The 25,184-nt window shown below is 35.7% G+C and overlaps 1 protein-coding gene across 2 annotated transcripts in view; it reads right to left on the bottom strand.

Annotated features, from left to right (window-relative positions):
- The window catches only part of ECT2L (epithelial cell transforming 2 like), a 1,012,011-nt gene that overhangs the window by 334,589 nt on the left and 652,238 nt on the right, over positions 1-25,184 (bottom strand). For both annotated transcript variants that reach the window (XM_044064710.1, XM_044064701.1), the window contains exon 14: positions 19,124-19,252. In XM_044064710.1, the coding sequence (XP_043920645.1) occupies positions 19,124-19,252 (129 nt within the window). The remainder of the gene's footprint in view (positions 1-19,123; positions 19,253-25,184) is intronic.

A 25,184-nucleotide genomic window follows, 5' to 3' on the forward strand; every position in this document is an offset into this window, starting at 1 on the left:
ATCTTGTAAACTATGGACTTATAAGCTTACCAGCCATATCTGTAAAGCAATCAAATGCATCATTGTGTAACTTATTACTAAAGAAATAGGCAGTCTATAAGCACTGGATCCAGGCCAGTTTGGGTTTGTTAGAAGCAGATCTTGCCTCCTGAACTTGGTGGACTTCTTTGAACAAGTTAACAATATATTAGATAAAAGCAAATCCATTAAAACTACTTACCTGAACCTGGCAAAGGCCTTTGATAACATTTCAAATTATGACATTATCAGTAAGCTAATCAAACTGAAATAAACCACTTATGCTACCTGTTGACTGAGCAAAGAGATTTACTGATAGAACACAGTTTATTAGTATTGATGGCACACTCTCATTAAAAAGAGTAGTTACCAATGGTAAAGGATCAGTTCTTGGACAACCTCTCTTTATTATTTATTTCTCTGAGGTCAAGGCTGACATCAAGGCCTGTGACTAGGTTTACAGATGAATAAACTCCTCATCTGACTTCCAGATTCTTCAGGAGGGCCTAACAAAAAACAACAAATGGTGCCTGGACCATGACCATAAACTAAATGCCAAGAATTGAAGTACTGTGTCCTTTGGCAAGCAAGGGCACCCATTCACCTACCACAGAGGTGACACTCCTTGAAATTTGACCCAGTCATCAGGGACCTGAGCACTTTTGTTGATAATGAACTATCTTCTGATCACTGTTTATTAACTGTCATTTGGGAATCCTTAAGTCTGAGCAGACTGAACACCAGGGTTATATCTTTTCAAGGTCCAGGGAAATTATCATTCCCTCTCTACTCTTCAGTCACTAGACCCACAACAGAGAATAATGCCCTCTTTGGCATGTACTTCTCTAAGCATATGACTCAGCTTGAGAGACTGCAGCATTTCCTCACCAAGACAACTAAGAGCATATGTTTCTTGACCTACATTGATCTCCTCAAAGTGCTCTCTCTCTTTCTCTTTTTCTGTTAAATATAGTCTCTTGAAAATGGACCGCTGTCTGGCCTACAAAATGTCGAAGAATCCAATCATATGTGACTTCCTCAATCACAAAGCAAAAATTAACCTAAGCACCCACTCAAGAGATCTAAATTTTCACCAAAATGTGAATAGGACCAGCTGGTGAGATAGATATCGCTTCTCAGAGAATGCCTCTTTTATTGAATAGACTGCCCTTGGATGTAAAACAAAGTAGCTCCCTGACTGTCTCGAAGCTTAACCTGGATGAATTGCTGGGCAGTCATAAATACACCCAAGGCCTAGCTCCTCAAGCACTTATTGAAAGAGTCTAAAGTTAAGTATCCAATGTTTCACAAGCTCTCTTTGAACTATGTCATAACTAGACATTAATTATCCATGTCTGTGGTTATTCATGATTTGAGATCTTGTGGTATGGCTGCAAATTTTCTTCTAGATCAGTAGCCTAGTCATATCTCTCAACTGTTCAGATTTCTTCCGAATACCCAGATATCTGTCTCATATTTATGGTTTGTTCCTCCTAAATTGTGTTGTTTTCTTGCAAATCATTGAAGATTATAGTCACCAAATAATGACAGACATGAGTTTCAGACTTCATGCTTTTCAGAAAATGGATGCTGATGCAATACTTTTTATTCTATCAACTTTCTAAGTTAATAAGAGCAATATTTAAAACTGTCCCTACTTGTGGTCTTTGTACCACCATTAGTTTTGGCTTTGTCCAGGTTGAGAAGTATGCCTAGTGTTAACCTATGAACCTATGAAAAGTTGACTTCAAACCCACCGCGTGGCAACTCCTCAATCCAAATTGATGAAGGGTCATTACTTCAAACCTGTAGCTCATAAAACACAAGTGACATCTCTCTTTTTTTGCAAACAGAAATCCCCTTCACCAGCATTGTGGAGAACTTCATCCCCACACCTTCCTTACATAACTATTTAACTTAGTCATTATGTAACCATGGAGTTAAAAGCAGAAATGCCCTGTAAGGGTGACCACAGTAGCTACATGAACTGCAGTATTGTATTTAAGTCTAGTAATGGCAAATACAGACAGGGTAAAGTAACTTTGAAGAAACAGGACTGGGGAGATAATGGATGACCAGTTACTTGGTGGTCACATGCAGAGTAACCTTATCTCACACAAGTACTATAAATATTAAAATAAATAAAAAGCCTACAGAAAAGCATGACAGAGACAAAATGTATGCATTATATCCGCATCAAAAGAAAAATAATTTAAATATACACATCCTAGGAAAGAGCTTAAAAAATAACCACCAATACACATGTTCCTCAATAAACACCTTAACAACTTATAAACTTATAACCAATAAACTAAAGATCTCAAAAAAAAAAAAAAAACAAGAAAGTACTTGCACAGCAGCAACAGAAAATGAAACAGAAATAATTCTTACCAACAAGAAAATCTCAGTGACCTAGCCACCCTAGAAAAAAGGGAAGTATGGTACAGTCATGTACATAACATTATAAAATAATGTTACATCAGAAAGCAAGCTAATTATTAAACTCAAACATTAGTACCACAAACTACAAAATTAAGTAAAAATAGAAATCCACTTACCTGAGATATACAACAATCGGAAACTACCAACATTTTCAGAGTCACATGATGTCTCTTTCAGCTCCAAAGCTACATCTATCCTTTATCAATGCTACTATCAACAGACACCACAGTGACAGCAAAACTTTAGTTAAGGACTACAGCACCCACAGAAACACAAACATTCAGTGTCTCCCTAAAACTATAATTATATATAAAACACATAATGTTATGTGGTAATGATGCCCATAGAGGCTGGTCTGGCAAGCGATGCCCTTCTTACAATGTTAAGAGCAAGACCCCCATTCACCATTCTTAAGGGTTCCTACCAACTACTGTTCTGGTTCAATGCCATACAGTGTCCTTTTCATAAAGAACTACATTGTTAACTGCTACCAAACCCTTCAAAAAATCCAGCCTAATACATAAAATTATTCACCTACTAGGCACAATGTTCCTTTCCACACTGCAATAAAAAATATTTCTCATTAATGTGCTAATCACAGTACTAAACCACACCGGCAACACCTGAGTATACATCCTGATGTGCCAGTTTATTCTACAGTTCGGCAAACACTCAGAGCCCACACAATTAAAAAAAAGAATAAATAAATTAATTAAAATATGAAAAGTTCCCCTCCCTCCAAAAATCAGTCTAAATGTTACTATGGAATAACCATGAATCACTGTAATGCAAAACCCAGTCATTTACCTGTAAATCTTTCATTCTGGCACATGCAAAAGAAAACAAATGCGAAAGAAAAAAATACACACATTTTTGTAGTGGGGAGCAAGTTCACTTGCACCTCCAAAGATTATACCAACTCTGAGACTGCAAATCAGTGGGGAAAGGCTAAAATCTCACTGCCCACTGTACACAATCCTGTGTGCAAAACAGCTAGCATCCTAGTATGAACCAGCAGTTTGTAAAACAACCCTTCTAACAAAACGTTTCATCTAAAGAACATACAGTCAAACCCACCATACCCATAAATGTTTGTGTGTGTGTGTGTGTGTGTGTGTGTGTGTGTGTGTGTGTGCATGCATACATACACACATATATATATATATATATATACATTATATATATATATATATATATATATATATATTATATTTGTGTGTATGTATGCACGTGTGTGAGTGTGTGTGTGTTTATGTGTTTGTATGTGTGTTTGTACAAACAAACACGTGTGTGTCTTCACCCATTTTTCCATGATTTAAATTTTTTCTATGCAGGTCATTACTGAAAAAAAAATATTTTTCATGACAGACTTGTTTTATGCCAATGACATGGGTTTAACATCTAGCAGCCTTTCTGATAGCTATTCAGGAAACTTTCAGCAGACTACAACTTTGTTTTGGTAAGAAAAGTTTCATCCTTAATATCAAGGAAACCAAGAAAAATGATAGGTTTTGAAAAAAAACATACAAAGGTTTTTGTAGGGGAAGCAAGTCCACCTGCACCCCTTAGTGGTGTGAACAGATAGTTAAAAATAATACTTACTAGTTTACACTGATCAGGTTCAGAACTTTAGTTATTATCTTAACGAGACATAACATAATTCTGCAGTTAAATGTAACTGTTCTCACCTATATTAAACATTTTATTTACATTAGTTTTATTTAAAATAAGAATACTGTTAGAATGTACATCATTTCTAAGTTTTTTGGATAGCAGATTATTTATTTATTTATTTATTTTTTGCAATGCCTCTTTGTTTCATTCATTGAATGTATTTAGCTATAATACCCGGTGGGAGTAAAAAATATGGTTTGCTTATTCCTGAATAGTTAGCTTGCCCTTAAGATCAAACATTCAGGCCAGACACCGTAAATCAAAACTGTAACTCTTACATCCCTGTGACTGTTAAAATTATACTTTTTTGTTTCAATTCTTTTTTGCTGCTTTTAAAATTTGACCTTTGTCTTGTAAGTACTGAGCATGAGTGAATGCATATTTAGGAGTTATTCATTTCTAACAATGATGTCAGCTCAGCTGTAGCTAGGTTAACCAGACTGCCCCCCCCCCCCCCCCACGTTGAGGAGCAAAACAATAAAAAAAAGCTTGTCTGCACTCCTGTAATTGTAGCAAACAGTTTGCTACTAAAATAGTTTGCTACACTTACTACACACCGAGTGCTTCCGAGTGTTTCTGCTGTGACCACCAATGCAGTATCGGTATTCATTTATGAAGGCACAATATCCTTGCAATTTCATGAATCAATACAGGTACTGCTCTCACACAACACTGGCACTTGCAGAGCATGCCCCTGGCAACTTATGCCCAGGGTAGCTACCTACTTCGCCTCAACCTAGCTACTACCAAAGGTAACTGCAGTAACTAGCTCAATAATGGATATAAAGTTTGTAAAAGAGACTTGATTAAACTTATGGTCTGTGGGCATCTTGGACCTCTGGCTTCATGTTTCTGTCTGCTTACAAAGTGCCTTATGCACCTGCAATGAAGAAAAAGTGTGTATTATGACCTATATTATGGCCAGATTTGAACTGACTTTCCTCTTTAATATCACATTTTAAAGTATCAGATAACTGGATGTTCTAAAATTGTCTTGCTCAAGACAAAGTGAAGTACTTAAACATATGAGTTCAATCCACTGCACACCATATGAAGAGGAAGAAGCAAAAGAAGGTGCATTACTTTCTTCATTAGATTAGATGGAGTCAGAGAATGTGTGGTTTGTTATGCTACTGAGAACATTTTGCATTTGTGTAGTAATGTCTTCTTGATTTGGAGATGTAAAGCATATTGCTTTTAATATTTACTGGTATTGGTGTGCAAGTATTCTCTTCAAAACCACTCAGTATGAAACTGTTCAAATTTTTCAGCAACTTCTTGCACAAATTGCTATTTGGGATTCATGTACACACGCAGTTCTTTGTGGGCATGCTACTGGTATTGTCACTATTTGTTTTAAATGACAGCTTGTTTAATAACTGAAGTCAAACTTACTGATGGGATTGCTCTGATAGGAAGTGTTGATGCAGTAACACCATAGCAGCCTACACAATGCTTTCTTTTTGACTGATTACATGTGCCAATGCTCCCTTTCAATTTCTTCCTTTACCATACATCAGATTTACTTTTTTCTAATTTAGGGTCATATTAAAACTCACCATCTTTGCGTACAAACCATATCAAGAGTTACCTCTAACCAGTGCTCAAGATTTATGTCTTATTGGAACTTTACTCTGATTTTCAACAATTTATAATAAATATTTGCTTTGCATAGAAATATTTATTACTTTTAAGGTATTGTTATGTACCATGATGATTTTTTTGAAAATATCTTCATAAAAATCTTATGGTTTATTTATTTATTTTAGTGGGTAAATGTACGAGACATAAGTGCTTTTTTTTTCGCAGGCAGCCTGGTTTACAAGCAGAGACTAACAGACTCAAACACACCAAACAGCCAATACTTAGTCCAAATTCAAGAACATGAATGTTAATATCATTGTTCAAAATGGAGAAATTAATGAAAATGAAACTGATTTTGATGAAAGTTTAATGAATTTGTCAGTATATAATTATGAACATGATGAATCTGATTGTTCTTTGGAAGATAGTGATGATTGTTCTATGTGCTTCAATAATGACATTAGCCCTGATGTCAATTATTTGACAGGCTACGGAAAGTTAATGATGCCCAAATTTAGAAATACTGGAAGTAAATTTACACCTACTATTTCTGTACCAGCTATTTCAATTTTTCAAAAAGTTGTTTTCAAAGAGATGGAGTTAATGTTTAAAGAATTTTGTAAGGAAAAAAAACAATTTAATTTAAGCAAAGGTGAATGGCAAGCTTTAAAAAATCTTAAAAAAATGAAAAATGATTATATATTTAAATGTGCAGATAAAGGGGGTAATTGGGTTATCCTAAATAGATCTGACTACTGTATAATGGTCAATAGATTGCTTTCTAATAGTGAAGAATATACTAAACTTGATGGGGACCCTGTTAAACTCTATAACGAAGAATTGTTAACTCTTTTGGAAAGGGGGGAACGACTAGGTTTCTTCTTGCATGCTGACATTAAGAAGATGTATATCAAGGACCCTCGCACACCCATACTATACGCTCTTCCCAAGATTCACAAAGATCTAGTGGAGCCCCCTGGTAGGCCAATAATATCAGGGATAGGTTCGTTTTTGGAGAATGTTAATGTTTTTCTGGATTTCCAGTTGAAAACTCATCTTAAAAGAGTGAATGCTCATATTAGTAACACTCAAGATCTGATTAATGAAGTAACCAAAATTCCTTGGGATAGCGATTTTTATTGGGTGACTATTGATGTTAAGTCATTATATACAAACATCAATATTAGATGGGGGCTTGAAGCCATTCATAATATGTTAGGTGAAGGTCCTAGGACTAGTTTTTTGATCTCCCTGTTAGAATTTTGTTTAACTCATAATTACTTTGTATTTAATGAGGAGTATTTTTTACAAACTAAGGGAACGGCTATGGGAGCAGCCTATGCTCCCACTTATGCCATCATATATATGGATTTTTTTGAAAAGAAATTTATTTATCCTTCAGATTTCTTTAAATATAAAGTTATTTTGTATAAGCGTTTTATTGACGATTTAATTTTTATATGTAAAGGGGATGTAATAGAGTTTTGTGAATTTTTTGAAATTTTGAATGAAAATGAACATAATTTGTCATTCTCATATGAGATCAACAGGAATCAAATTAATTTTTTGGATCTAACACTATTTGAAAGAAACAATATCATTGGATTTAGACCCTACAGGAAAAGTACGTCAGTAAATATGTTTTTGCATGCTACTAGCATGCATCCTCCACACCTGTTAAGAGCTTTACCTCATGGAGAATTCAAAAGGATATATCAGCATACTAGTATAGAATCTGAGTTGGATCATGAATTAAATGAGGTATTTGTTAGATTATGTGATAGAGGTTATGATAAAAGGCAGTTATTAGCTAGTATGAACAATATTATTAATAAGCAGAAAACATTTAGGAAGATAGAAAGGAATGTTTTAGATTCTAAGAACAAAGATAGAGATGTGGAAGAGGTATTTTTTTGTAACTAGGTATACTGCCTTTTCTGAAAAATTTGTTTCTATAATTAAGAGATTTTGGTATTTGGTCAGTGAGGATGATCAGATAGGTGAGCTTTTTCCTGATCACATAATATTTTCTTATAAGAAAGGGAAAAATTTAAAGGAAATATTGAATAATAATCTCTTAATTAAAAGAATTCCTAATGCCACCAACATGGGATCTTTCAGGTGTGGTTCCTGTAGTTTATGTGATAGAATCATTGATGTCAGGTGTATTAATAATGTCAACCATTACCCCAAGCATTATTTCACTTGCAAATCTATTGGTGTTGTATATACACTTACTTGCTGTTGTAATAATGTATGGTATATTGGACAAACTAAAAGAATGGTTAGGGTCAGAATTTTAGAACACTTAAAAGACATTCAAAATCATAATTTATCCAGTCCAGTTGCCAAACATTTTTTAGAAGCTCATGAAGGAAAAACTGATAGTTTAAAATTCAGTATTTTGGGCAAACCTTTTAGTTGTAAAGGTGATAATATTTGTGATAGATTATTGGAGCTAGAAACTAGAATGATTCTGAAATATAATACTTTAAAACCTTTAGGACTTAATTTAGAATTAGGCATATGATAATTTGATTAATTAATGTGTTAGGAATATTTCTTGATGATAAATTATATAAAATGTTTATATTTTTATATATATTATTCATAATATAAATATTTAAAATATTTACAATATTTAAAAACAGGAAGGTCACTTTAAATATGTTTAGATGCTTCTTTTCCCTCCTTTTTTGCAATTAATTATGTAATAAATTGATTAATTGATCCAATTAATGTTTGTATAAATACTGTTACTATGTAACATTAAATTGTGATCCTTTGAAGGCGAATAGCCGAGGTACCAGATCTTTTGGGAGAGAATAAAGAAAAATTTCGCTGGACTAAGTATTGGCTGTTTGGTGTGTTTTAGAATTACTTTTTGCTTTTGCAACGTTTGTTTGTTACTAACAGACTCAAACCCTGAACTACTACATAAAGCTTATCAATTGCTCATAACCTTAATCTTTTGCAGGAAACTTCGGAACTAGCTGGCATAATCTCTATGAAGTATCTAAGTGTTTTAGTTGATTTGATTGATTAACTTGCTTGCCTTCTCTTACTCTTATGAAAAAGAATGTTAGTTGTATAAAAAAGCAAGCACAAATATGTTATTATTCAGAGATGCTGTTTTATAATCTGTATGATTCAGAGACACCACCTTATAATCTGTATGCTTTGTGATGACCAAAATTAGCTATGTGTAATGCTCAAAAATATCTCAAATATCACAGTATTTTATTTTTAATGGATCACATTATCCTGGTTCCCTAGGTGCTAATCTCAGTAACCTTTGTGTACTTTTATTTGCCTTTAATCATTATGTTCAACTCCTTCTCATTTCCATCTTCTACTCTTCCTTACTTACTTACTTTATATTGAGGCCTACCACTCTATACTCTAAATGTATCACCACACACTCTTGAGGCACTGTCTTTCAGATGAAATGTTAACCTGATGTCCTGTCTATCTGATCTGGTGGTAGCTTAGGTGGCTGCAAAAAAAGGTAGTTGCTAGTAAGAACTGCACAGAAATTTCTTGGTATCCTGACCAAATTTCCCCACATATGTATAAAAAAACCTTTCTCTTCAAAATAAGCCAGGAGCCTAGTGGTATGAACCTGAACATCAAGAAAAAATAAAATTAAAGAAATACTATATTGACAAAACCTTGTTTCATAATGACTAGACATTAATATAACTCACCTGGCAGTAATACACACAGGGATAATGTGCTACTCCTCCCCTGTATATTATTTATTTATTTACATCTGTTAATCAGGGTCGAAAACCAGTCTCTCTGGACCATTTACAGGTTTAGCCTGATTGCTCAAAATAGAAAATATAATAAAGTACAGAATACAAAACTGGTATTAGAGCATTCAGTGAGACAAGAAAGTAACAAGAGAACCAGTAGGCTTATAATACAAATTCAGTCTGATGAGTAATTAGAGAGGTAAAGAGACATCATCTACATAGGTGGGAGAAATTAGTTGTGCTTATGTGCACTACATATACAGCATAAGTCCTGGACGCATGTTAAAAGTGGGGTGAGTGTATCCAAACACTGGTGTACATGCGTGACTAAGAGATGAAATGGCAGGGTGGTAGAATGAGGAGTGCAGGAAGCATCTCTGAAGAGGAAATGTTTAATTTCCTTTTTGAATACTTTAAATGAGAAGTATTATTTAATACAGATTGGAAAGGATGCTCAGACTTATGGTCCTAGTTTGGAGAAGCTGTAGTCTGAGCAGTGCAACTTTAATTTGGGATTTTTGAGAAAGGTTACGTTATGGAAAGGGGATGCAGTCTAATATATGTAGAAATAAATGGCTGGCAAAAAAAATGGAAGAACTGTTGGTTGAAAAGTATGACGTACAGGAGCAAAAGTTTTTTTTCCCCTATAATAGATGGGCAGCCAGTGAGCTTTGGCTAAAACTTGGCAATTATTTTGTTTCTTGTTAGGGAGTGCAATAAATCTGCAGATGTTATTAGTAGGGGGTTGTAAGGATGGGGAGATTTTTCTTTGATGCTGATGCCATTAGGGGTAGCCCATGTTCAAGTTGTGAAAGACACACCACTTTTCCAGTAGTTATCCATCATTCAGGGGACAGAAAGTGGGAAAGTTTAGTTGCACAGAATAGTTGCTAGTTGATTTTTGCTTTGTTTGCTTCTACATGGTGTTGGAATTTAAGCAACTGATCCAACCAAATTCCTAGGTACCAGTTGATGGCTTCATGGGGGTTAGATTACTGAGAGATATATACCAGTTTGGACTTTGTTCTAGATATCATATATTTTGAATTTTTGACGTTTAGGATAGTTTGTTGCTATGTCCGCCAGTTGGAAAGTTGCGAAATTTGTTCTTATAGTTGTTTCTTGATTACAGAGGCAGAGAGATGAGATCTATAGATCATCACATCATCAACATAAAGGATGGCAGGTAAGAGTGGAATGTCAGCAAGAACAGAGTTGATGAAAATGGAAAAAAAGAAGGGGGAGAATGGACTGAGTCTTGGGGTACACCTGAGTATAGTGGGGCAGAGTCTGATAAAGAAACTCCAATTTTAACCTTGAAGTGATTGTCAGATAGGAAGGCTTTAAATGACTGAAGAGCTTACTTGCTAATTCCTGCAGTGGAAAGGAGTTAGGTAGGAGAGGAGAGTATCCAAAATTGACAGCTCTCATTAAGTTTCCTTTGTCAGTGTTTAGGAGGATGGGGTCTGTGAGTGTTTACATAGCAAGGTGGGAGCTTCAGACAGTGCAAAAGCCCTACTGTCTGAGCAATTGGATCCTGTAGGTCTGGAAGTAGTTACATATATGAGTGTAAATCAGTTTTTCAAATATTTTGCCAAAGGTGGGTAAGATGGAGATAGGGAAAAAATTTTGTGATGGATGAGGGTTTGGACATTTTTGGAGGAGTTTGATATATGCTTATTTCCAGATGGAGGGCATGATGTGGGTGAGACAGTTATTGTATATTATTTTAATGTCTCCACAAAAAAGTCTGTGCAATGGCAAATAACTAAGGGTGGATCCCATTAGATTCTTCTGGAGCACAGGAGAGAATGTTGTTAAGGAGAGTTTTGATTTATTTTCTTGAGATGGTTTTGAAATAGAAGAGGAAGCATAGGGGAGGCTCTAGTATTACAGGTGGATGGAAGGTTAGTGAGTGTGATGGGATAGGTTGAAGAAAGGAGAATTATTTGAGACAATCATTAGCAAAAAGCAATACAGAGGTGGATGGTATGGCCTCTAATATTATGGGTGGGAATATTGTGCCCGATTGGTGATTTGGTTAACCATTTTCCAGAAATATTTAAGGTTGTTAAGAGTTGATTTTTGGAAGGAGACTAGATGATGGAATCTATGTTTTCTAATGCTCTCAGTAGCTCAAAATGTAGTACACTTACCTCTGGTGCCAGAAGATCAAAAGGCTATTGGTCCTATTCCCAAATAAGATAGATGGATTTTTTTTCTAATACTGACACTGCAGTGTAGCATAAGGGTGTGTGTTTTGTGTGTGTGTGTGTGTGTGTGTGTGTGTGTGTGTGTGTGTGTGTGTGTGTGTGTGCGCGCGCATGTGTGTGTGGGGATGTTGCACTACTGAGTATGTCATGCTTTGGATGAGACATTAAACTGCGGCCCCATCTACATGAGCCAGTGGTAGCTCCGGCAGATGTAAACAATCCCATAGCACTGACTGAAAAGTGTAGGGGTCCTTTATTTATATAAAAAAATAATTCTTATTTACAAAATATTAATAGGTTCATAGGTTCATAGGTGTTTACTAGGCTAACTACCACAAGGGCCTTTTTAAGCCTAGCCATGCATCTTAAATCTTTGACAAATTCTGATACCTTTGATAAGTGTAAGCAGGGGCCTATGGATGAATCTTTTACAGGTTGCCTGTGTCCATTAGAGTTATAGGTGCCAAACCAGAGATAAATTTCCTGTTCTCCATCCAATTGTTCAAGTTGCACTTGAATTGAGTTAGGGAGGAACTCTACTTCACATGGATGGGGAGCCTGTTCCATAGATGGGTTAGTCTCTGGGATATATACCTGTCTCTCCAGCAGGTCCTTTTTATATCAAAGGTAAGGTTTAAGTATTTAGAATGGGTAATTCTGGTGCTTTGTTTTTTTGGGTATGCAGGAAGTCCATCAGAGTGGGGTCTAACAATGCCCTGTATGCCAGGCATAGATCTCCCCTCAACAGCCTGTAGGAGGCAGACTACAGGGATAGGGCCTTGAGGCTCTCTGTATAGGACATTTTACTTATGCCCTGTATTCTTTTAATTAGGAACCTCTGTGTACGTTCCAATTGCTAGATATGCCTGGTTAGGTACATACCAAAGGGGGCATTGTACTCAATGATAGGTCTGATGAATGCCAAATACAGTGGAACAATGACTTACTTGGACTTAGATGCCATACCTTTGTTTATAAGTTGTGCAACATTGAATGATTTCCTTACTACTGTAGACACATGATGGTCAAAGACTAGATTACTATGTGTGTCCCTAAGTCCCTGATTACTGGGTCAGCTGTAAGTGTGTGCCCCTATGTCCCTGACTACTGGGTCAGTTCTAATCTCTTTCTTTTTTCATTCCATGCTTTCTCATTTATCCTTTTTATTAATTTGCCTATTTTTATATATTCCTCGTTTATCTTTAGCCATTTTGCAAGATGATCAGAAAATCCTGTTTCAGCTACCCTTCCCTTCTTCTATAACTAAACCTTCTGACACTACAAAATAATCTATTTCAGTTCTACACATCCCTCTTTTGTAAGTCCATGAATTTTTGCCCCAGAGTTTTAACTTACAACATCTCAGAACTTCTAATATTTTTTACTTAATTTCCTTTGTTTTCGTGTATGCCTCTTGTCACAATCAAAGTCTCCTGTTATTATAATATTCATATTTATCACTTGATAGCTAGGATTTAATGGAATAAGCTTTATCTTTCTTTACAATTAGTATAAGCATATAATGTTATAATTCTATATACTTGTTCTTTCCATTTTAAATCTACAATGGTTAATCTTACCATTTTTGCTAAAGTTACACCTAATATCTTTACTGCATTTCTTACAGGATACAGCTATTCCAGAACATCTCTGATATCCTAAATTCCAGATTATCTTTTCTCCCCATAGTTACCCTGTAATCCTTCTTCATTTTTTTATAAATCTTGTGTCTTCTAATATAATTACATCTACATTACATGTATTACACCACTCCAAAATCCCAACTCTCCTTACTATATTCTTAATCCTAGTTATATTTACATAAAACACTCTAACATTTTAATTTTCCCTTTTCCATAGATTTACTGTTTCATGAGCTCATAGCCATTTACTAGGTTAATTTTCTTAATAAGCCATTCTAGCCATTTCCAGTCCCACAGGTAAAATTCAAACACTGTACCTTGTGACTGTGAGTCAAACACCGTAACCATTATACCAACTTCCAGGCATTAGCTGTATATATTCTTTTTCATCCATTCCTTTATTTTTTTTTTTAACTTATCCCTTTAAATTTTCTTTTTGTGCTTTTTAGCCTTTTACCAACATTGTTTTCTTTTACCACCTCCCAATGCATGTCTTTTTCATCACTTATTTCAGAGCCTTCTATGTCGTTTATTATTTTTTCTCATCTAATTGCTCTTCTATTTCCACTACTTCTAAAATGTCTTCTCCTTGTTTTCCTTACTCTTATTTTCGTTTTTGCAATCCATTCATAAATGTCCAATTTTGTTGCAGTTATCACATTTTAATTCACATGTTTTGCATCATGTCTCATTTCTCCACAAATATAACATTTTATTTTGTCACAGTTACTTATCAAATGTCCTGCTTTTCCACAAAAAAAGACATGTTCTGGGTTGACCCCAGTATTTTACAATACCCCTATTCCCCTTCTCCACATTTATCATGCTTGGTAAATGTATATTTTTTTCTATTTTTAAAACAATATTACAGTCCCAACTACCGCTCCATACACCCTTTTTTTGTTTTCCTGTTAAATGCTTTTAGCAAATAAAGATTCCAGGGGATACAGTCTTTTTTCTTTCATATTCTCCAAGATAATTTTCCATTGAAAAAAACGGTCTCAGATACAATGTCACAAAATGTCTCTTTGCTAATAAGAATAAATATTCTTACCTCATGTGCCTTTACACCCAAAGGAGCTAATAAATTGTTTCACACTTTATACCTGTCCATTATTTGTCTTCTTTACTTTGAAGCCTTACCATGTACTTACATTTTTCATTTTCTTCTGCCTTCTTTTTTGCTACTCCATTTTTGCCTTCTTTTACTTTCTCTGCATATGTTTTATTTTACATTGCACCACTATTCTTCAGGATTATCTCTGCATCCTCCTTTTGTATTCTCTCCATAATGCCCCCCCCCCCCCCCCCAGGACACATCTCCATTTTCTGTCTCACTCTGCATCACCATTTCTTTACGTAAATCATCCCACAACTGTCCCAAGGGGTTGTAATTATACATACATCATTGCTGATTCATCTCCAGCAAACAGATTTCTTTGAAACATTTCCTCAGCATCCTGCACAAAATTCTCCTCTCTCAATATTTGCTTCCACCTCCATTTCTTTCACCACTCCATCATCTACTTCTCTCTCCATCTGCCTCCCTGTTTCTCCAGGCTGCCACTGCACCTGAAATGGAAACAGGAAGTACTGCTTCAAAATGGGTCCCACTCACAACAATGACGAGTAGGGTTTTTTTATTGATATATACATTAGACATTATTTACATATCTACATATTTATATTATTTACACCTATTTACACATCCACATACATTATAAACTTGAGTCTAAGCATTTCCCTCCACTCTTTTCCACAACCAAACATTATTTTTTTCTAAAATTTTTGTCAAAGTCCATTTTCCATTGTATTTAATTTTGCTTAGTCTCTCGTTCCATATAGTCCATGAAGCATAAAATATTACTCTGTCCATTTTCTTCACTTCTTCCTGTTTTTGTGCACCACAATAACGAAATACTATTATGTCCATATTTATTTGTTCAAATGTTAACAAACTTTTCACCCTATTATCTTTACATATCTCTTTGTATTTATAATATAGTATCATTTCTATCAAGTTTTTATTTTCCTTCATAATTCCTTTTAATACCTTATATAAAATTAAAGATGCCCCATGTACTATTGGGTTTATTAAACCCAAACCTGCTTGCTCTTCCTTCATAAACAGAATCCTTCTGGACTGGATTCAGTCTGGAGCCCCGTATAACAGGAAGTGTAATCACCATTAGTTCCTTTTCGTACTTAATAGGAATCATATAGATGTTAGCAACATAAACAGGTTTTTCTGTTACCATGGTGTTCCACATTGAAAAGGTTTGTCACACAATCATTGTTTGGCTTTTTTTAACTGATAGTCATGGTAAGTATAAATTAATCATATTAATTCATTAACATATTTATAAGTAAAAGCAGCATATTTTAATCATCCTATGACCTTCCTGGTTGAAGTTGTTAGTAAGCCAAGAGTGTGTGCTCCACATTTTGCCCATTTGTTCCACATTATGAAGGCCAGTTTTTCCCATTTTGGAGCTAGGAGGTTGAGAGCTATGCCCTGATGTCCTAGCCAAATTTCCCCTAATCAATATGACTTGGCCAAGGGGGGCTAACTTGGCCAATAAAGTATAAATAGTTAAATAAATAGCTTGTTTTACAAGGTTCCTCAGGCAAGTGAATATGTTTCTATTGTCAGAGAATGGGTGCTTTCTCATGGTTTGTAACCCATTACTTGATGGAAGCTTTGTAGAGGTGTATGATGTTTTGGAAAGTTATTTGTTTTGTAGGTGCAATAAGAAAGGAGAAGATGTTGTGATGTCAAGAGAGGGGTCTGTAATGTATGATAGTTTGCTTTTGGTAAGAATGTAGTAGGGTAGGGTTAGCATTTTAGTGGGAATTTGAACTGTGAAAGTTAAAATGCAGTGGTTACAAATGAAGGCAGGGATTGAGGAGACAAAGTTAGGGGAATTGGTAATAATGAGTTCAGTCTCCATTGGTGTGTTGTATGACTCGGAGGAAAATTTTTTAACCAAGCCAGTGTCTTTTTGATCAGACTGAAAAGAAGCCTAGAGGAACTTAAGTAGTTAATAAATAAAGTATTTATGCTTTTCCCAGTTAGGGGTCACCACAGAGCAACACCCATCTGCTAATGATTGGCAGTGGAGTGTTAAGGTGTAGAGTTGCCAGCCCGATGCCCAACCTTCAAAGAAGGCACGCCCATTGACGCATGCACCTACCTGCATATCTTTGACATCACTCGACCATAGGGAGGACATGCAGACTCCACACAGAAGGCACTCCAGCCGAGAATCGAACGGGAGAACCTCTTGCTGTGAGGTGACAACGCTAACTGCTGCACCACTGTGGCTTTAAGTAGTTAATAAATAAGACAATTAAAGTTAAATTAACATTGGAGTAACTTAATCCCTGCCAGGCTTCCACACTTTACCTTAGCACTTCTTACCAGTATGAATAGCTAGCTCCCTTTGTTGCCATAATGCCTGCACAGCTACTGAATAGAACTAACTGTTACACTGGTGTCTATGCCACTTATCTGCTGTTAATACATATTTTCCTGGAGTATATGTTAACTGGCTAACATTATCTGTTTCAGTTATAGTTTTAGCCAGTTAAATTTTGCTTTCCTCTGGATGTTCATATAAAGAAGGGATTTCTCCTTGTCCAAGAGGTACAGGAACTCTGGAGATGGTTATCTTAAGAACTAGGATGACATTTAATAACCCCCTATATGGGGTTCAGCAAGGCTCTGCTCCCTGGGTAAACAAGTACTTTTCTGTTGTCATAAACACAGATTCAGTTTGCTTCAAATGACATTTGCACATCTCACTGTTGACATATCATGCTAGATTCATTTTCCTTGTATCATATTAATTGACAGCCAGACTCTATAACTGATATTTTTCATTAAATTAAAGGGTTATGAAATGGTTCAGCAGCTCATAACCTGGCTGGATATTAAGGCCACATGGAACAGACTTAATATTAACAAACTCAGCATTTACATATAGTTTGTTATGTATTTAATATTTAAGCACTTACACATAGTTTGTGATGTGTTTCTTTTACTAAACAGCACATTACTACAAAAGTCATCTATGTCATAGTCATAGTCTACAGTTCGCAACTTACCAAATCCTTTTGCTGTGATATTCAGACGTTTGGGGTACTGTGTGGTAGGAATGTGTGACAAGGTAGTTTGGTAAAGTAGAGGTGGTAGAGACTTTGCAGTGCAATGTGATTCATTCTCCTACCTTCAAAGTTATAAGACTTTCCACTGAATCACCTACATTCCAAAAACAGAGGCAGCTGTTGGTACATACCATGTGGTTGGAGGGTGGAGTGTTTTAAGAAATAAACCAGCTGTAAATCTCTTACTGTGGTCTGACAGGTATGCACCACAATGCACAAATTTGTGGAGATCCTGACATTCTTAAGCTGGAATTATGGGGAAACAGCCACTGTGGAATCAAAATGCTACCTTTAGGACTATAGCCCAAATGGAACATACTGGTATTTGCTTTCAGTGTGGCCTGCCCACTAGTGATATGACTGCTACTGCTTCATTGTATAAGTAAATACTTGTTAATGACAATAAAACCACACTGGGTATAACAGAAAGAGTACAAATGAGGCCTCAGCATCTGACTCATATGTCTTCTTCCTCCCAAAACACTTAATATTAATTTCTTGCAGGTAACAACGAATATCAGTGTTTTTTTAATGTCAGCGTGCATCTGGACTTTGCTGGGGAAAAAATGGGAAGCAGAGGAAACATTAGCATGTGTTTGTCACTGGGGCTACAGTCTATGGCTTCAGGTTACTAATAAAGGGGCAATTTTTCAGAGCAACTGCTCTAAATGCTGCAAAGGCAGACTGAAACCAGGTGGTAGGTGGCTCTACATGGGACCACTGAATGGCATTTAATCATATGCTACTAATCAAAATTCCTTTTTGTCATATAGGCTTTACATCAAAAAACAAATCATGGAGCAGTTATAGCTGGCCAACTTCCACTTCTAAAGTGCACACTATATAAAATAAAATTCAGAACACCTTTTTTATGTTAATGAATAACAATATTATCCCCTTATAAATGTACAATCCCGGAGTTGGTATATATAATTAGCAAGGGCATGGGGGATGCAGCCCCCACATAAGCAGTGTCTGATGTTTACTGGATCGTCCTCTTGTGGGGGGTGCACCCTGCTAATTTTATACATATATATATATATATATATATATATATATATATATATATATATATACCAACTCGAGGATTGCACATTTATATGGGGATAACATTTTTATTTATTAACGTAAAAGGCATTCTGTATTTTATTTTATATGGTGTACACTTTAGAAATCATATTTCCAAACATTATTTTTATTTAGTTTTAATTGACAGCATCATCGGATGATTCTGATGTTGTCCAACTATTGCTATTCGATGATTTGGTTTACAATGGAAAGCCTATACGATGAATAGCAGTTTCAATTAGTAGCATTTGATTAAACGCCGTTCAATAGATATTTTCTTCAACGATTAACCATAGACCCAGCTCTACATGCAATAACTTGACTGATATAATCCCTTCAAAACTTAATGTATACAACCATGTTGTTGCAGTCTTAGCTGAAAGTGTCAGCACTTTGTTGTATTCAGTATGTTTGTGCTACTCAACAGAAAATACAGCTTGGAGATGAATTACCTAATACTGCCTCACTTCACTTTTTTCTGTCAGAATACTTAATGTGGCTCACAATCATTTTGAAAAGTGAATTATCATAGCATTTCAAGAACATGAGGTGTTACCTTCAAAACTGCACTTAGATTTGCTGCTTCTGAGTTGCTTTCAGTCAGAAAAGTTTGACTAGGCTTCAGTCCTTCAGTATGCTTCACTTTTCCCATGAGGTAGACAGTCAAGAACTCCAAAGGATTATTCTTATGGAATAAAACAAACAGCACATTTAAATACTGGATGCGGATAATGATGATTGCAAAATACTTTACACACATCAAAAGTCAGTTTATGAATTGATGCTTGTATGGATTATGATATTAGCAATCTATGAGGAACAACACCCACAAATGTGCAGTTCCTCCACATCTGAGATAGTTTCCTTCTATTACTGGTTATCTCTTAACTCCTTGAAGTTTAGCCTATCACTAATAATTATTTGAGGAACTCTGGTAAAAAAAATAATGGACTAAGAATCAGTCCATTCATGTCATTGTCCCCCGTTACTCCCAAGAAGCTAAACCCAAATAAGCTTTCTTTGTCAAGAAAAGGAGCAAACAGAAAGCACTAGGGGAGAGTAAAACAAGTTTAGTTATAGACTTAAATGAAATAAATGTTTATGGCCAAACTAAAATGCTTGCAATACTCACTTGCTTCTCCCAACCCAGAGATTTGATGATCAAAGTGAGCCTAGTTAAAATGAGTTTGATTGTTGACAACTGCAGGCTTGCATGGCACTGACTGACAGAATGACCAACAAAATAGAACCAGAGACTCATGTTTTGAAGTAAGAGTGGGGAAGACAGGCCATAAAATGAAAGATCTTGAGGGATAATTGAGAAACAAAAAAAGAAAAATTACACCGGGCTGCCTGGTCAACCTGATTTGAGGTATTCAAGATTATTTGTCAAAAGATTATTCTTAGAGGGACATATCAATAAAAACACATTTTAAGGCCTTTTCTTTTCAGAGGGTAAGCTCTCCTTCAACCCTCTTTGTGATCAAGCTAAAATCATTTAAACCATACTCTACATTGGGTACAACAGCATGTGATTTCAACACAACTCATGCAAGAACTTATTGTAGTAGCACTGAACCCTCAGATTGTCTATGTTCTACAAAAGTACATAAAAGTCATGAGTCCCCCCCCCCCCACACACACACAGTGTGACCCATTGTGCCAGGTTAAGGCTCTCTTAAATTGCCACTCTTCATGTTTCTGGAAGAATGTTTAAAACCTCTTCTATCCTAGATATGTTCCAGAATTAATGACACTACAGAGTTCATTTCTATTATGTCAGACTTAATGGAATGGTAGAAGGACTATAGTATCTATGCATGCTTGATGTTAATGCACTTTAAACATTTATACCCCATGAAAAGGACCTGAGGCTTTACAATACTAGCTAGAAGTCTCGGACATATACAGATTTGAGTTTAATCATTTTTTTAATTCACAAAAATAATGTTCCAAAAACTGAAAAATTACAAACACCTGAAAACAAAAAAGACCTCTTTGGGCAAACAAAATAAGTTGAGTGCTTTCACGTTTGAATAAAACAGCCCAATATATGCCCTTTTATAACATATTTAATGAATCACATGATAAAATGATTTGATCAACACTTTTTTTCTTTCAAAGTGTGTTCTATTAACCACTTCAAATCATTTCTTTTTTTGAATGTGAACTTTGGAGCCAATTCAATATTCTTGATTGCCACTAATAATTTTCCAATTATCTTCAGTTATTTTCTTCAGAGTGTTAGCATCATGACAAACAGGAGCTGGAAAAGCCTTAATAAAAATGCCAACTACTTCTACATCATTTTTTCTCTTTCATAATATACCTAGAGCTGCGTCATGGTCAAATGAGGCCCTAGGCATGGTAATGGATCAGGACCCAACACACACACACACACACACACACACACACACACACACACACACACACACACACACACACACACACACACACACACACACACACACACACACACACACACACACTCACAATTCCCACTCCCCCCACCTATTCCAGTGCCCCATCACTTGACTATTTCTGTCCAGTTATCATAACAGTTCAAACCTCTCAGTGTGCATATTAGTTTCTTCTTTACTTCTACAATGATTGCAGACATTTGGATTTAATTTAAAACTTTTATTTCAAATTTTATAGCATAAACATTGCTAGACATTTACTAAACAAAACAATACAGTCTTGTAATGAAAACAGACTTAACATTTTCAGTAAACTTGCCTGCCCTTGAAACTCACATTAATTGAAATAGCATTGAAACTCACATTCAAAAAAAAGCATCTCGCCATTTGCAGGTAAAGTTTATATTTGGGCTATTTTCAAACCATAGACCCCTTGCACACATTTTTAGGGCCATGCATTCATGCATGTGTTCTTTGATCCACCTCTCTGTTTGTAATAAATTATATTCTTTGTATAATGCAGCATAACTTGTTAGAGTGTGTTTTAAATTTGTGGTTTTGAACATTTTTTCAGTATGCAAAGAAATAAAACATATAACCCATTTATGACAAACCTGCCCATTTTATAACATTTCAATCATAAAAGGCCACTCAAACTTCTGCTTTACAATCCATCCATATCAGTCAACATGGACAATCTCTGCAAAAGTAAATGTCATCTGAATAATTCCACATTAAAGCAGTGTCAGCTGGTGACTTCAGATTAAAGAGGGGCTGCAGGAGACAGCTGAATGTGTGGGGCCAATGGGAAGGGGTGTGGCCAACTAGAAGTGGGTGGAGCTATGCTCAAAACTACAACAACTGGAACTTTAATTAAATATGCTGCCCTGGGTGCTAAACCGCCATTACATGAGTCCAATCACGAAAAAATGAAGTGTAGAAGAAAACATATTTCAATGCATTGGCTACAAGACAACTTACTTAATATCACGATGGAAACACAAAGGTTGTGAGGCATGAAAAAATAAATTACTTTTTAAATACATTACTGGAATGCCAGTCAAAATCAAGTATAAAAAAACAAGCATCCTTCAACTCAAGCCACTTCTCCTTGCACTGCAGTTCTAATTATAATTTATATTCAGCTTTATAAAATTACCAAGTAACATGCTGAAAGTAGCAATCTCTGTGATACCCCCACTTGTAAAAATGTTTCTTATCCAAAAAAGACCTGCTGCCTGACAACAACTATCTACTTGTTTCATGGGGAAGACATGATCAAAGTAAAAAATGAACAGCAGACAAGAAACAAGCTCAATGTAAATTGCTTAAAGGATTACTGCACAAGTTATGGACCACACATGATAGATTGGCATTCTGTTTAGTTTACGGCTAAAGCCTGCAAAGATGACTACAAGTCTCCAACAAATGTAATGAGCTTCTGATAATACTGTAATCCTGTCCTTTATTACAAATGCTGTCATATGCATTTCAATACCTAAAGCTTATACATTATCTAGTTATGTAAATATTCTCTGCATGGCAACAATGAAAAGGCTTTTAATGTTGGTAATTCTTCAACAGTATGCTTATTAAAGCTTACTTGCATCTTACAATCTCCAACAAGCTTACCTGATGGTCATTAAATAATTGTTACTTAAACACAGAGCAACAGGGCACTGCAACAGCATGCATTTTCTGAATAATAAAAAGCATAAATCAACAGTATAAAAATATGACAGAAAACCAGAACATTCTGCAAAATCAAGGACAGATGAAATGCCACGGTCATACGTGTGGTCTACCTTGGATGGGAGAATACTCTGCACACTTAACTGCGTAACTGCTCCTTGCCTTGCTTGGACCATCCAGAGCCACTACAATGGGGAGTGGGGTGCAATAAGTACGTCACAATTTGAAATGTCTCTGGCTGACGGTGATGGCTCTGACACTCAAACCTCTCAACCTCAGAGCAAGGACAAAGCCATACATGGAAGTGGGACATAGGCCCCAAAAATAAGGACAATTTTTAAATATTGCTTTTATAAACTTAGAAAGATAATAGAATAGTAGTAGGTCTTGCATTAGTATGAATTTTCTGAAGGGTATGAAATCTGAAACTCAAATGTCTGCCATTACTTTCTAACTTCAATCATTAATGATTTGCCACTAATTTGCGAGAAAACCACAATTTTATGAAAAACAGACCAAAATGTGATGCAAAAATATAAAATTGCCACACAATACAGCTGGGAACCTGTCAAAGAAGGGACACCTTTTTAATATTAGTATTGTTAACTTGAGCAGCTGACAAAATAAGAGCATCTACATGCATTTCTGAAATATAAGCAAACTATACCTCTGATCATTAGTTATTCATAATTGTAAACCCTCCACGTTTTCTTCCAAAATTGCCATTTTGCGGTGGGATTATTAGGGGTAAAGAAACATTTTGAGCCAAAATTGGGTACAGTTGAGAGGTTTGGATATTCCTAATTCTATAAAGCGATTTAATTGCACATACCTCTCAACTTCTTAATGCAGGAAATCTGGACAAGGCCAAATATATTGGGGGAACATACAAACAGTTCTAAAAATTGCTCTTGTACAAACTTAAGACAGTTGATAGAATAACAGGTCTTGCTTTAGCATGCATTTTTCTGAAGGTTATGACGTCTGAAACTCAATGTCTGTCATTATTTAGTGACTTAATTCTTAAATGATTTGCCAGAAAACCACAAATTTTATAAGGAACAAACCAAAAATAAGAAGCACAAATCTATTCATTCTGCAAAAATCTGGGCAGTTGAGAAGTATAGTTCAGCCGGGGCTGTCTGAGTTTGCTGCCCTTCCCCCCTCACAAACTCATGGTCGAATGGAGCCTCCCCCCTGCAGCCATTCCAATTTCCCATTCCTTGGTTATTTTGCCACATTTACCATAAACACTGTAATGTGCATACTGCTTTACTTCTGCGATGATTTGGATTTCATTCGAAAGTTTTATTTTGCATTTTACAGCTCAAACCCTAATAGATATCTGCTAAACAAAGCAACACAGTCTCACAATGAAAATAGACAGCATTAAAACTTCTCTGCCCTTGAAACTCACATTCATTGAAACAGCATTGAAACCCACATTCAAAGAAAATACATTTTGCCAGTGGCAGATAAAGATTAACATTGGGCTGTTTTTAAATCATAGGCCCCTTGAACATGAAACATACACATGTTCTTTGATACACCTTCCTGATTGTATTAAATTATATTCCTTGTACAATACAGTACAGTTGTTAGACGGTATTTTAAATTTATCATTTTGAACATTTTTTCAGTAAACAATAAAACAAAATGCATGCACCAATAATGACAAAACTGCCCAATTCAGAACATTTCCATCATAAAAGTCTACTCAAACTTCTACAGACCACCAGTATCAATAAATATGCACAATCTCTGAAGAAGTAAAAGCCATCTAAATAATTCCACATTAAAGAAATATGTAACTAACTAAGAGGTTGCTGCTAGCAAACAACTTTATATGCCATTGTTTCATCTACAAATAAAGTGCCTGTTGCCCTTGAGGAATAAATTGCTTATGTTGCATAAAAAATGATAAGCTATTAATATCACAATAGGGGATGGATGGCAAACTGATAACAGGTTCATAGTTACTAGGTATCTTCACCAAAAAGGACTGTAACATCCACCCCTTTACAAGGCAGTACAGTATCAGCAATGCATCTACTTACTGTGGGAGTAGAACCCACACCCTTCTGCATCAAAAGCAAGTACACTACCTGTTGTGCTATTAACAGTGCAAGCAGACTCAGCATAAGCAGCGCTAAACTTTTGTTCCCCTGCAGCTCTCAGCTCCTTGTAAAATCTACTCAACACTCAGCTGTATCTCTGAACTTTGCAGCACAAGAAATCTGGAAAAAGCCAACATTTACTGGGGGGGGGGGGGGCAAAAGTCCAAAAACCAGGGACACATTTTAAACATTGTTTGTATAATGTTGGAAAGTTGCTAGAACAAAATGCTGTGTTACCACCATATATTTCACTTGAACCCAGGGGATCCTGTGCAAAACAGTCAGAGCAACATACCACTATGACAAATCAGCTGTTTTGTGAAAGAGAGGAAGACTGAAACTTAAATGGCTACCATTTAGTGAATTCAGTTCTCACCATAGCTCTCAA

This window comes from Protopterus annectens, chromosome 1.part0 (assembly GCF_019279795.1).
Source record: "Protopterus annectens isolate FY-2018-M chromosome 1.part0, PAN1.0, whole genome shotgun sequence".
Lineage (NCBI taxonomy): Eukaryota > Metazoa > Chordata > Ceratodontiformes > Protopteridae > Protopterus > Protopterus annectens.